This window comes from Phodopus roborovskii, unplaced genomic scaffold, assembly GCF_943737965.1.
Source record: "Phodopus roborovskii unplaced genomic scaffold, PHOROB, whole genome shotgun sequence".
NCBI classification, from domain to species: domain Eukaryota; kingdom Metazoa; phylum Chordata; class Mammalia; order Rodentia; family Cricetidae; genus Phodopus; species Phodopus roborovskii.
The window spans coordinates 1,402,702-1,415,892 of record NW_026126459.1 but is presented as its reverse complement, the minus strand read 5'-3'; the positions used below and the strand labels follow the sequence as shown (position 1 = coordinate 1,415,892).

The window sequence follows — 13,191 nt, the reverse complement described above, 5'->3', positions numbered from 1 at the left end:
TGAATGCGATGGGCTCTTTATGTCCTCTAAAAACAAACAAACAAACACACAAAAAACAGCCCAGGCAGAAATATTTATGAACATTCCCTGGGAATGGACAAACAGTATAGATAAAACACAGCCAGCCAGGTAGTGATGGTGCATGCCTTTAACCCCATCACTCTGGAGGCAAAGGCAGGCAGATCTCTGAGTTCAAGGCCAGTCTGGTCTACAGAGTAAGTTTCAGGACAGCCAGGGATACACAGAGAATCCCTGTGCCATACTACACAGAAGTAAGAACAAGCAACCTCATTGTATTTCAAGAGCAGTATACTAAGCACCTAAGGCAGAAGGGATCTTTCCAGTCTACTCACAAAGCTCAGGGTGAGACAAAGCACCCCTAAGAGCAGTGACAGTAGCACAGTGGTGGCAGGTTGGGGGCTCAGCTGAAGGGTAGATGGGGCCTGGAGGCTGGATACCTACTCTGCCCCCAAGCAATGTTTGAGGTCTGCAAACACAGAGAACCCTGCTGGGGTGCCAGGATTTACAGGCCCTCCTGTGCATACTCCTGTCTCATGGTATGTGAAATAACTACAGGAAGATCACCTAAATGGGGACTCCACACAAGTAACAAATGAAGGTTAGAGAAATGGCTCTGTAATTAAGAATGCTTGGTGATCTTCCTGAGTTTAGATCCCAACATCCATTTGGGATAGTTCACAACCAACTGTAACTTCAAAGGATACTACACCCTATTATTCTGGCCTCCAAGAACTCTCTCTCTCTCTGTCTCTCTCTCCCTCCCCCCTTCTCTTTCTCTCTCACACACACTCTCAATGTACAGCCTCCAAGCTTGATTGATAACAATAAGAGCTGATAACGATATTATGTATCCTGTGCCCTAACATCAGGGACAGCACCAGCACAGGTGGGGACCTGTACAAGTAGTGGCCTCAAGGATAACCTCTGCCCCCAGTGAAGACTACAAAGAAAGGTGTGCCACCACCACTGCCCAGGTCCCAAGAAGGGTCTTAACCAGAATCCTAAGACATCTGATAAGGGACAGATGCCTTGGGTACCTGAGGGGTAGGACCTTTTTCAATGTGATCATCTTTTCCACAAGCCCAGGTCCATGGGGACTCATGTAGAAAATTTAGGTCGCAGAAGAGAGGGAGAGGTGCTGAAGAAGCACACAGTATGCCATGCAGGTAAAACCCCCAAAGCTGGAGTATGGCTTCCACCAAACAAGCTCAGGGTACTGAGTACCTGTCAAAGGGCAGGGGGCTCCCCAGGAGACTGGATACCACTGCCTCGCAGTGCTGAGATGCTAGGAGGTACACGCTGTGCTGGGCAGCTGGTAGGATGTGTTCCTCCTGGGTATCCCGCAGCTTGGCTCGCAACACACTCACAATCTCAGGTACCTGCAAATAGGACAGGCTCAAGTAGGATGTTGCAGTCAGGCTATGAGCTGTGAACATCCCTGGGCACATGTCCACATGAGGATGACAGGGAAGGCCCCACTAACCCAGGCTATGAGAAGGGAAGTCCTTAGAAATCCAGAGCTCTTGACTACAGACCACAGGCTTATGCAGAAAGGTCCAAGATAATTCTCCTGTGGGTGTAAGCAACTAAGAACAAAAACCTAGATCCCACACAAGAAGAAACAAGTAGGCCATGTCCAGTGGTAGATCACCTACAAATATGCAGGAGACTACCTTGAATTAGATTCCCAGCACTACAGGAGGGAAGAGGGGGTGGAGCAGGTGATTAAGGGGTATGAGATAAAAGGGGCCCCTTGAGCCTCTAGAGTGTTTCTGTAACTCAGCTACTGTCTGCAAGAGGCAGGACCCATATGAGAAATCAGGCTAGGAGGCAGAAAAGGAGGACAAAATAGCAGTGGACATATGGGTAAGACCAAGCTAGAGAATGACTCAGAGAGGGAAGAGCAGGACCTGAGGTAACACCTGCCTGAACTTGTGGATGTCTTGCTGCTGTACAAAGCAGCTAACACAAACAGTGGGGAGCACGAACAAGTGAGTGGAAATGCTCTAGGCAAGAACTCCCTTTAGAACTACCTAGATATAGTGGATAGATCTGCAGCCTCAATTATTCTCCAAAATGTAGCCTACTTCTAGGAAGTCTGCAGGGCTTAGCTTAAGCAACCCCCCCCCACCACCACACACAACATAATTAAGCCAAAGCTGCATGCAGAGATTACAGAAGTGAAAGGCATAATATAACACTGTGACCAGAGCTAGTCACTTTTGTCCTTGGCAAGGGACCCACTAGATGGAATCATAAAGTTCCTCAGCAACAATAGACACTGGAAAGATTCTGGATCCAATGGAAACTGCTAAGGCCAGGCCCTTTCTCCTTGGTAAAACCAGGAAGGGTACAGGAGGCTGAGTATCAATGTGGACCGCACAGGGCAGTTCCCAGAACTACAGGGCTCAGAGGTATGAGGATGGCATTAGAGTCACTGGATGACCTTGGGTATAGGCAGTGGATCCCCATTTTTTCACTCACTAGGTACCCTCCTTCTATCTACCTACTCATCTGTACCTTCTTCTTCTGGCTCTGAGTCCTGACCCAGCTATGGCCTCAGCAGACCTGTGGCATCTGAACATGGCAAGTGAAAACTTCCTGTTTCCAGCTTCTGAGAAGTCTGTTGTTTCTTTGTGGGGAAAGTTGTGTTTGCTGGGATCATGTTAGTTAGGGCTGGGCCATACTCCCAGCCCCTCTCTGACGCTGTGACAAGAAGTATTGAGTCTCTAGGAGATTTTTTGTTTGTTTTTTGAGACAGGGTTTCTCTATATAGCTTTGGAGCCTGTCATGGAACTCACTCTGTCCTCAACCTCACAGAGATCTAAATGCCTCTGTGCTAGGATTAAAGGTGTGCATTGCTCCTTGTTCCTGGCCTACTTCACAGGATAGTGATTTCTGCAAAGAATTTTTCTATCAGTGGTGACATCTGTAACTAGGTGTGGTGGCCTTGCAATGACGGCAGTTTCCTTAATATTCTGACTTAGAAGCCCACCTTCACTTCTAAGTTCTGCACAGAACCCCACTTCCAGGCCAAGTAGGCAGACTTTGTCTTGTCTCTGGACCTCTGTCTGTCTACCTCTGGTTGTGGTGCCACACTTCTGCCCTGAGCACCTGGGAGCATTCCTGCCCCATCTACCAGCTTGGTCTAAGTCATTTGTTTACAACAACTTCATGAAGGCGTGGCTCCACTACAATGGTCCTAGCACACTGATGGTTATGCAAACAGTCACAGCCAATCAGAAATTTCCATAACCCCAAAAGAAATCATGTCCTCATGAGTCTACCTCTTCCCCAGCCCCTCAAACCTCAAATATACTTTCTTCTCTGTGGATCTGCTTGTTCTCAACATTTCATATAAATGAATCACACAGGGTATAGTGCTTCTTTTCTGGTTTTCACTAGATACAATGTTTCTCAAGGTTCATCTACACTGCAGATGTGTTAGAACTTCATTCTTCTGTATGGTAAGATAATATGCTACTGTATGGATGGACCACAGTTTCTTTCCTCATTCACAAACTGGTAGTATCTGAATAATGCTGCTGTGAACATTTGTCTGTAAGAAGCTCCTGTCTGTTTGAGTCTCTCAGAGTAGAAAGGATTCCTATGACCCTGATGGACCAATGATGCAGAGATGCCAAGTTACAAGATGACTGAGATGCCAGATATAGGCCAAAGTCTAAACTCCTGGTTGGGCTCTGTAATTCAAGACCATGCAAGGACACCTGGTTCTATGAAGCAAAGGGAGACCCAAAACCATACAGCTCTGGGATGAAAACAGGGCAAAGCCTCCCTAACGATGTACCTGGCAATGATTTCTTAGAGATGTCACCAAAAGCACAGGCAATAAAAGAGGTAAGTGGAACTACATCAACCTCAAAATTCTTGCATATCAAATAGTTTAAATTTACTACAGAATGAAGCACATATTTTAAACTCAAATAACCTAATAAGGGATTAATATCCAAAATGTATAAAGAACTATAATAGGCTCATTAGTCTCCAAGGGCTAGCAAGATGGCTCAGCAGTTAAAGGCACTGGCCTGATGACCTGAATTGATTCCCCAGAAGTCCATAAAGATGGAAAGAGAGAACTGACTCAAGTTGTCACACACACTAATAATAAAGCCTCAAAAACAACTGGCCTGAATAAACTTTTTCCAAAGGCAATACACAAATGGCCAATAAATATATGCAAAGATGCCTCACTGGTTAAGATGGCTCAATGGTTAAGAGTTTATATGGCTCTCACAGAGGTCCTGAGCTCAGTTTCCAATACTCACACACAACAAGCATCTCAACAAATAGAGGTGCTTGCTGTCAAGTTTAAGGACTGGAATTGGATGTTCCCAATTTCACATGGTGGAAGGAGAGAACAAGTACCCTATGGTGTCTTCTGCAGTCTATGTGTGCTATTGCATGGGTACTCACAAGTTCCCCTGCTCCAAAATAAACACATGCACACAAGCACGCACACACACAGCAGAGCTGGGTACCTCACATGTGCGCACACACAAACACCTCATACCACAGAGATTCTTGTTCTTCCAAAGGATTAGAGTTTGGTTCCCAGCACCCACTTTGGGTGGCTCACAATTACCTGTAACAGCTCCAGAGAATCTAACCCCTGCTTCTGGCCTCCACATGTGTATACACATGTGGCATTAGCATACACACACACACACACACACACACACACACACACACATATATATATATATCTCAGGGTTATCCAGAGTTCAGCTATAAAGAGTACTTGCTGCAAATGACTCCAAGATTCCATCTTACACCTTCCAGAACAACCAAGATCAAAAACACTGACAGGCTGGAGAGATGGCCACTCTTCCATTCCCAGCACCCACATGGCAGCTCACAACTGTCCATTTCCAGGAGATTCACCCAGTGCCCTCTTTGACCTCTATAGACACACAAAACAAACAAACAAAACACCGATGACAGCCTATGCTGGAGAGGATGTAGAGAAAGGGGAACACTCCTCCACTACTGGTGGGAATGCAAACTTGTACAGCCACTTTGGAAATCAGTATGATGATTTCTCAGAAAATTAGGAATCATCCTACGTCAAGACCCAGTGATACCATTCTTGGGTATATACCCAAAGGATTCTCAACCATTCCCCAAGGACACTTGCTCAACTATGTTCATAGCAGCATAATTCATAATAGCCAGAACCTGGAAAAACCTAGAAGCCTCTCAACTGAAGGACAGATAAAGAAAATGTGGTACATATGTTACAATGGAATATTACTCAGTGGGGGGGGACAATATCATTATAAAATTTACAGGCAAATGGATGGAACTAGAAAAAAAAAATCATACTTATGTGAGGTAACCTAGACCCAGAAAGACAAACATAGTAGGTACTCACTCATAAGTGGATATTAGGTGTAAAACAAAGGATAACCAGGCTACAATCCTCTGCCCTAGAGAAGCTAGGTAACAAGGGACACATGGATCTCCCTGAGATGAGGAAGTAAATGGCATGTCCAGGTAAAATGGGGGTAGGAGGGAGTACAGGAGAGGGAAATGAGAACATAAGGGATCAGGATGGTTGAGTTGTGATGGGATGGAGCAGGAGAGTGATGGGGAGATTCTTGATAGAAGGGGCAATTGTGGGAGTCCAGTTAAAGAGAGGGTGAGGGGATTGTATAAGCAAGAGGGGAGGCCAAGATAGAAACCCACAGAGACAGCTGACCTGAGCTTGTGGGAGCTCACAGACTCTGGATGGACAGCTAGGGAGCCGGTAACTGTCTCTAACTCCAGTTCCAGAAGCTCTAATGCCTTTTTCTGGCTTCTGTAGGCACTGCACACATAGTACACATACACACACACATACATACATACAGGCAAAATACTCATACATAAAATAAATAAATCTAAAATAAAAATTTAATTTAAAAATGGGCACCACAGGCATGACTAGCACCTGAAGAGACTGGAAGAGTACATTTGATTCTGGAAATGAAGTTATGGCTGTAAGCACCATATGGGTCCTGGGACTTGAACTCAGGTCCTCTGGGAGAGCAGCCAGTTCTCTTAACAGCAGAACCATCTCTCCAGCCCTAAGTAAATATATTTCTTTAAATCCTTGAAATATTTTTCAGTTTGGTCATACATCCAAAGGTGTTTGTCCAGCTGTGTTCACTGACTTTTGATTCACATCAGCCAACAGGGAAAAATAACCCAGATGTCTACCACTGGATGACAGGGAAGCAAAATGTGGATTAGCCACGTATACCTGGTGACTACCACTTCCAGCCCAATTCCTCCCCTCCATCTGTACAACTTGCAGGGCTTCCCTTGACATCTGCCCAGGGAGCTTTGTGGCTTCTGAAAACCCAGGCTTCACCAGGTAGACCCAAACAGCACGTGTGCCCTTCTTCCTTTCCGCTCTGCTCCCCTCCAGGATCCAATCAGACAGCCTCTCCACAATCAGCCTCTTCCGGCAGCTTCTCAGTGGCACATGGATACTATTCCTGGTCTGAGGGCCCTTCTGTTAGAGACTTGGTTCCTGCCTCAGATAAACCCACTAGCAGAACCTCCAGAATACTCAGGATATTCCTACAGATCAGTGTGAAAAACACAAACAATCCAACATGGAAATGGGCAAAAGATCAGTGTCTTCACAAAAGAAGCCATTAAATTCGCTCTCAGTAACCAGAAAATGCAAATTAAATCCTAATGTGGAATATCACAAACCTATCACAGAAACACAGAAAATGGAGTGCTGGACCACTACCACCACATCCCAGGTAGTCCCACCTAGGATGTGACCTCAGAGAGTTCTCTACAGACAGCCCAGACTATGACAACATGCTCTGAGATGGCAGATGGACCAATGTCGAGTAAGCAGTGGCTTAGCACAAGGTGCGTGAGCTTTCACACTATTTGCAAGACCCTTTGTGTGTCAGCTGGGGTTAGGGAAGACTTAGAAGCTGGCAAATTACTCCGCTTGGGGGTGTGAACTGATGCTCTAGTTCCTCTTCTGGGATACTTCAATTAGATACAGAATCTCAAAATCCCCTCCAGCAAATGAGTTGAGTCCATACCTTCCAGGACTCTAAATCTACTGTACAGCTGTGGGAGCCTGTGGGAGCCTAAGAGATGCAGAGGGACCGGCTGTAGAGACACACTTCCCTCTCACTGCACATTCAATGTCCAGTCACAGGTGCTCTAGATAACTTTTGGAAACAATTTCCAGGAGAAGACAGGTGTGGGCTGCAGCCCTCTAGGCATGGTGAGCAGGCTGTACAGAGCAGGGGCAGAGCAGCAGTCCAGTGTTTCTGTATGAGATCCTGAAGTCCCATGCCTGGCAATCTCCCTGGGACCTGGGTGAACCAGTGTACCCATCTCTTCCCTGGTAACAGAATCAGGAGCTCAACAGGTATCAGCTCAATGTTAGTGTTTGTAGGGTTTGTGTGTGTCTGGGGGGGGGGGGGAGGTTGAGACATCATGTATCTCAGGCTGGTCTTAAACTACCTATACAGCTGAAGCTGGCCTTGAACCCCTGATCTTCCTTGTCTCCACCTCCAAAGAATGTATCACAAGTGTGTACCACCATGCTTAGCTGTTTCTCTCTCCTCAGCTATAGGCACAAGTGATGCTCCCCAACTCCCCCAATGGCTATGACTCTAAGGACAGAGGGTCCAACCATGCCAGACTTGAACTTTCTTTTCTCCTCCACCCCCCTTCCCCACCACCAAGAGTTTCTTTGTGTTGCCCTGGCTGTCCTGGAACTCACTCTGCCTCCCGAGTGCTGGAATTAAAGGCGTGCGTCACCACGCCCCCACTTAAATCCTTAATAGAGTTGCTTTTTATCAAGTTCTAAGTGATTTTCAGATAAGGTTTGTCTAAATCAGACCCAGAATAGGCACAGTCAGAGAGTCACTCAAGGAGCATCTAGGCAGCAAGACTAGGGCCCCCATGCGAGCCTGGCCTCCCCTGAACACACTCCAATCACACCTTTTCCAGCAACACATTGCCTCGCTCCTTCAACAGGCAGTTGATCATGACTGTGGATGCACGGGAGCAGTTCTTGTCTGGGTCTCCCAGGCTCTCAAACATGGTGAGCAAGAGGCTGATGAGCTGATCTGATGGGAGGCGCTTGGCAATAACCTGGGAGAAGGGTGATGCCAGAACAAAGTAGGATCAGACCAAACTACTTCCTGAGAGAAAACTCTTCACCCTTCTGAGTCTAGAACTATTCCAGGAAGGTGGTCCTTGGGCAGCTGCTAGGCTGGGATTGAACAGATGACAGGAAAGTGACCTGTGTGGAGCAGCTCTGGAACTCATACACTACAGGGGTCAGGACAGGCCTGTAGCTTTCCCACCTCAGTAGGCCCTGAATTGACTCTCCAGCTCAGCCTCCTCTTATTTTTCTCTCCTACATAGAAAATGCCAACCCCAACTACAGAGCCCAGTTCCTTCTGACCCTCTCCCCAGAACTAACACTGCATGTTTCCAGAAAGGGTCTAGGAGCCCCTCCTGTCAGGCTCTGACACAGACCCTGGCCATACCAAAAAGAGCAGCAATGTGCATAGACAGGGGAACCAAAGAGTCTCTGAGGGAAGAGCTATTTTGTCCTCCCTTGGAGCCCTGCTGAACCTCAGACTAGACATCTGGTCAGATGGTTCAGACTGGGTAAGGTACCCAAAGAGTACAGTATCTATGGTGTGAAAGAGACATCTTCACCCACCAATGCACTTCCAAATGCTGTAGGACCAAGTGCCTCAACCAGCTGGCATGAAAGACCATGCATGCGACTGAGTTTCTCAACTCCAGGTAGGGCTTTCACATACAAACCAGTACCATGTCCTCTCACCCCAGAAACCCACAGCCTCAGTAAGAGAGCTGGGGAGCATGTGGCAGGCAACTACGGAGCCAGCTGGATCTCCAGATCCTTCTCAGGCCTTCCACCAAGACCTTACCACACAACACATCTTGATCCGAAGCAGGCAGGTATGAGCCACATGGCAATACTGACCAAATGGGGCCCAGACACCAATCCTGAATGAAACCTGCTTACAGATGCCTCTGAGGGCCTGCTAAACTAGAGGGAACAAATACTTCCTGGAACACCCCTTAGCCCCTGCCACTGCAGCCCCTCCTCCTTGTTGTGGGGTTCCGTAAGTACCTGGGCTATGCTGTGGCAAGTGTGGAAAAGGATTGTGGGATCTGGATTTACAAGGCCATCTTTCAGGGTGAGAAGCCGCTCAGCCACATCATCATGATGGTCTTGGGAGAAGCCTAAGGATGGGAGTTGACTGAGTTCCCTGGTGATCCCAGTCTGGCCCCCAAACCTATGTCCCCAGCAAAGCTCACCCTCATAGCCCAGCTGCAAATACAGCAGGGAATAGACACAGCCCACAGCTTCCTGGCGGGTAGTAGGCCATGTGTCAGCACACCGTGGAGCAAAGAGACCGACGAGGAGACCCAGGTTGTGGAAAGGTACCAAGGTCTGGGGGAAGAAGGAAGGTGGAGGGGACTGGGCTGTAGGAATTCTGGGGGTAGTCAAGTACAGTCTATACCAGTAGGACCCAGAGAGGAGCTTTGTGGGCTGGACCCTCCCCAGCAAATTTCTCCCTGATACACCTAGTCCACATGGCTCCCTAAGCATAGGGAGTAGGGAGCTTCTACTTGAGTTGTAGAGAAGGTAAAGGCACTCTGCTGACTCAGTCACCAGCCTTGGAATGACTCTCCCTCCCCAGATGGTAAATCTGTGGATGGGGAAGTAGGGGACCCCTTTATCCTGAATGGGTCCCAGTCCATCGCTCAAGTTTTGCTCCCCTTATATACTGAGCCTCGTCCCTCCTTTGAGCAATCTTGCCCCTTCCTGCCAGAGGCTACAAACAACCTCCCTGCCCCCAGGACACACACCACGCCTCCGCTACCCCCCTTTCAGCTGTGCCCCCAGTAAAGAGACTCCACATCCCCAAAGTCACCAGACAAGAAAGGGACTTGCACCGGGCATTGGTGGTGCATGCCTTTAATCCCAGCACTCAGGAGGCAGAGGCAGGTGGATCTCTGTGAGTTCAAGGCCAGCCTGGTCTACAGAGCTAGTTCCAGGACAGGCTCCGAAGCTACACAGAGAAACCCTGTCTCAAAAAACAAAAAAAGGGGACTTCCAGCAGGGAAAGACTGAGGCAGGATGCAGGATCTAGGGACAGGTGGCTGCTCTTCCCAGAATGCTTAGATTAATGTCAACATTAACCAAGACAAACTCCAGTCAGACCATGGTTATGGGAAAAGCACATACAAACTACATGAACACACAGACCATTATAAGAAACATCCCATGATAATTCCAATAGGTGACAAAAAGATGTTTGAAGAAATCCACTATCTCTCCCCGATAAAAAGTTCTGATTAACACAGCCAGTGCCAATGAAAGCTAAGTGGCTCGGCAGTGAGGATCTAAACACATCCCTCCTAGGGGTAGCTGGGTTACCCTGAGCTGAGTCTAGGGCAGTCCTACCCATGGCAGGTCCTCTCCCCTTGTTAGAGAAGACTGTGGGACAAGAGAGGAAAGCAGCAGGAGATCAGGAAGCCTACAGGGTGCACTGGGACATGAGGAGCACAGGTGTTCCCAAGCAGAGGGACTGAGGAAGGGAGGAGGAAGGAAGGAGAGGAGAGGGGAGGAGGGGGAGGTCTGCAGTGCGGTACTCACACTGACATGCAAGTGCTCCCAGAAGAACTGCAGCAGGCAGGCGCTCAAGCCAAGGGCCCGTGCCCGCTCATGACCCCTCGGGGACTTGATCCATGGGCTCAGGTGCTGTACAGGAATGGACTTGAAACAGGTGCCCACTGGGGGAGGAACCCAGGAGTGCAGAAGCCCACATCCCAAGGACAAGCTCAGTATCCTTGCTGGGCCATGCTTCAGAGGCAGCAGGGGCCCGAGTGGGACCCAGGGTGGCTCCCACACCAGGGAGTGCTGCGACTCGGCCCTGCCCACTCGAGGTGGCTGAGCCTGATTCAAGCCTATTAGTCACTAGGTACCTAGATGAGGGATTGGCACTGCCTCAGCCCACTGCAGCAATGGAAGGAATGGGAAGGACACCACAGCAGGGTGTGCATTTTGTCATCTTGTTTGCCTCAAGTAGACTGCAGCCAGGACTCATGTGTTCCATCCCAGCACTTGTAGTAGTCAAGGAAACTGCTGCAGAGGCACTATCTGGTCAGGGTTGCCCAGGAAGAGTGACCCCTTCCCCAAAGAGACTATCAAACTGTCTCTGAAGTACCTAACCACAGTGGGGAGGGGGATGCAGAAAAGGGGCCAGAAACTCATCACCCACAACAGTGTACATCCACAGCACACCTCAACCATGATCTGCAGGCCCTGGGGGGTCATGTTCCGCTGCAGCAGGCTTGTCAACAAATCTTCAAGGGCACACACCGTATCCAGATACAGAGGCTAGAAGGAGAACCAGGCCACCAGTCCCATGCATGGTCCCACTTCTTTCAGTGGCCTTCTCACTCCCTGGCCCCATGGAAATGGCAATACCTCCTGGCAGGTACTATCTTCCCCATCAGGCTCAGGTGGCAGGGCCATGACACTGTGTAAGCAGCCGTGGATTACATCTGTCTGGGCCTGCTCTTCTAATACAGGCTCCAAGTTGCTGAGCAGCAGGTTAAGGGCTCCAATGATGAACCTACAATGTCTTTCTGCTCCCTCCCAGAAACCAACCACTGGGCCTACATGGATTGCATTGCTGCTACTATGTTCAAAATATTTCATATACATAGTATGGTCCACACACATGCATGCAGATCCACAGGCCCACACACAGAGACTGGAAAGGATACACCAGGTACGTGCAGGCAAGCATGGCTTTCTTTCGAATGGGTGTTCTCAGGCAATCTGGGGGTTCTGCCCTGATGAATTCCTTGGGGTGGCAGCACAGAAGTGTCCCTCATAGGAGGCATTAGTCTCCTCCCTGCTCATCCTGTCTCTCACCCTAAGTGGGTGGCTGAGGCTTCTGAGATGCAGACCTCCATCTGTGCCCACTGAGCCCCTAGGCTGCATCACTGCACTCATCCCTCTGGCCTCCCAATGGCACACCTCCAGTGCCTACTAGTAGCAAAAGCCCAGAACTCACCATCATCTGTGTCACGAGCTCCGCTTTCCTGGAGAACTGGAAGGAACTGGCTTGTGTGCTGCTACACATGGCCTGGCACACCATGCACAGGCTCTGGACAAGGCACAGCTTTAGGGCTGGGTCCTAGGGGAACAGCTGGCTGCACTAAGTCTGCACATTTGCCTCCAGAGCTGCTGTATTTAGAGCAGCCACAGGGCTGGGTCCAGCCACAGTAGCTGGAGGACATGCCCTTTCTAGAACAGCAGTCTGTCTACTGTGATCATAAAGCCCTACAGCAGCCTCCTGACCAAGAAGGAACCTGGGACCTGGAGGCAGCTCTCAGGCCTTGGCCCACAAGGAACTTCCCATATCACAGGAGGCACAAGAGGCCATCCTGAGCACACAGAGTGCCAGGCCCTCTTACTCTTATGGGCCAGGAAACAAAAAACTAAAAAGAGCTTCGTCAATCCAGTACACCCCCAGAAGGCTCCCCAGTATCCAGGAGGAGCCAATTGTCCCTCACAAAGGCCTGTCAGGTTAGTATGGGGATATCACAGGGGAAACATGTTAACAAGACCAAGGAAACCTCTGGTCCTTTTCAATAGGTCTGGGCTTAACTAGTCTTCCCCTAGGTACTCTCTGGGGTATAGAGAAAAGCAGGTCCAAAAGCATTGGGAGCAGAGCCAAAAGAGCCCAGAGCTATTGCTGGGCTGTGGGAGACACAGCTATAGGTGGCCTACCAACTGACTCCAAGGATGTGACCTGGGACCTATTACCTAGAAGCAGAAGCAGCTTTGCTCTGCCCTTATCAGGAGCTTAGATGTTACAGCTCCATGAAGTGCTGCTTCAAAAGGAAGTGGGCACAACACTCCCTCAGGACCACCATAGCCAGGAAACCCAGCGAATTCTGGGTTTGGCTCTGCCCCAAAGCTCAGCCCAGAGAAGAGAAAGAGAAAAAACATAGTTCACATACAATTGCTATACACTATACCTTGGTCTCTACCTTTATTCCCAGAACCTAAACAACAAAAAGTGAAATAAATTAAGAGTCTGGAGTTGTGTGACTGGCCCA

At 48.8% G+C, this 13,191-nt stretch overlaps 1 protein-coding gene across 3 annotated transcripts in view; it reads right to left on the bottom strand.

Moving 5' to 3' along the window:
- The window catches only part of Mroh1 (maestro heat like repeat family member 1), a 71,151-nt gene that overhangs the window by 7,490 nt on the left and 50,470 nt on the right, over positions 1-13,191 (bottom strand). For 2 of the 3 annotated variants that reach the window (XM_051189209.1, XM_051189211.1), the window contains 10 exons: positions 13,111-13,137; positions 12,141-12,263; positions 11,848-11,927; positions 11,546-11,660; positions 11,360-11,455; positions 10,712-10,816; positions 9,367-9,502; positions 9,179-9,291; positions 8,008-8,160; positions 1,246-1,400 (listed from right to left, as the gene is read on the bottom strand). In XM_051189209.1, coding sequence (XP_051045166.1) covers positions 1,246-1,400; positions 8,008-8,160; positions 9,179-9,291; positions 9,367-9,502; positions 10,712-10,816; positions 11,360-11,455; positions 11,546-11,660; positions 11,848-11,927; positions 12,141-12,263; positions 13,111-13,137 — 1,103 coding nt within the window. The remainder of the gene's footprint in view (positions 1-1,245; positions 1,401-8,007; positions 8,161-9,178; positions 9,292-9,366; positions 9,503-10,711; positions 10,817-11,359; positions 11,456-11,545; positions 11,661-11,847; positions 11,928-12,140; positions 12,264-13,110; positions 13,138-13,191) is intronic. The other variant, XM_051189210.1, reaches the window with a different exon arrangement.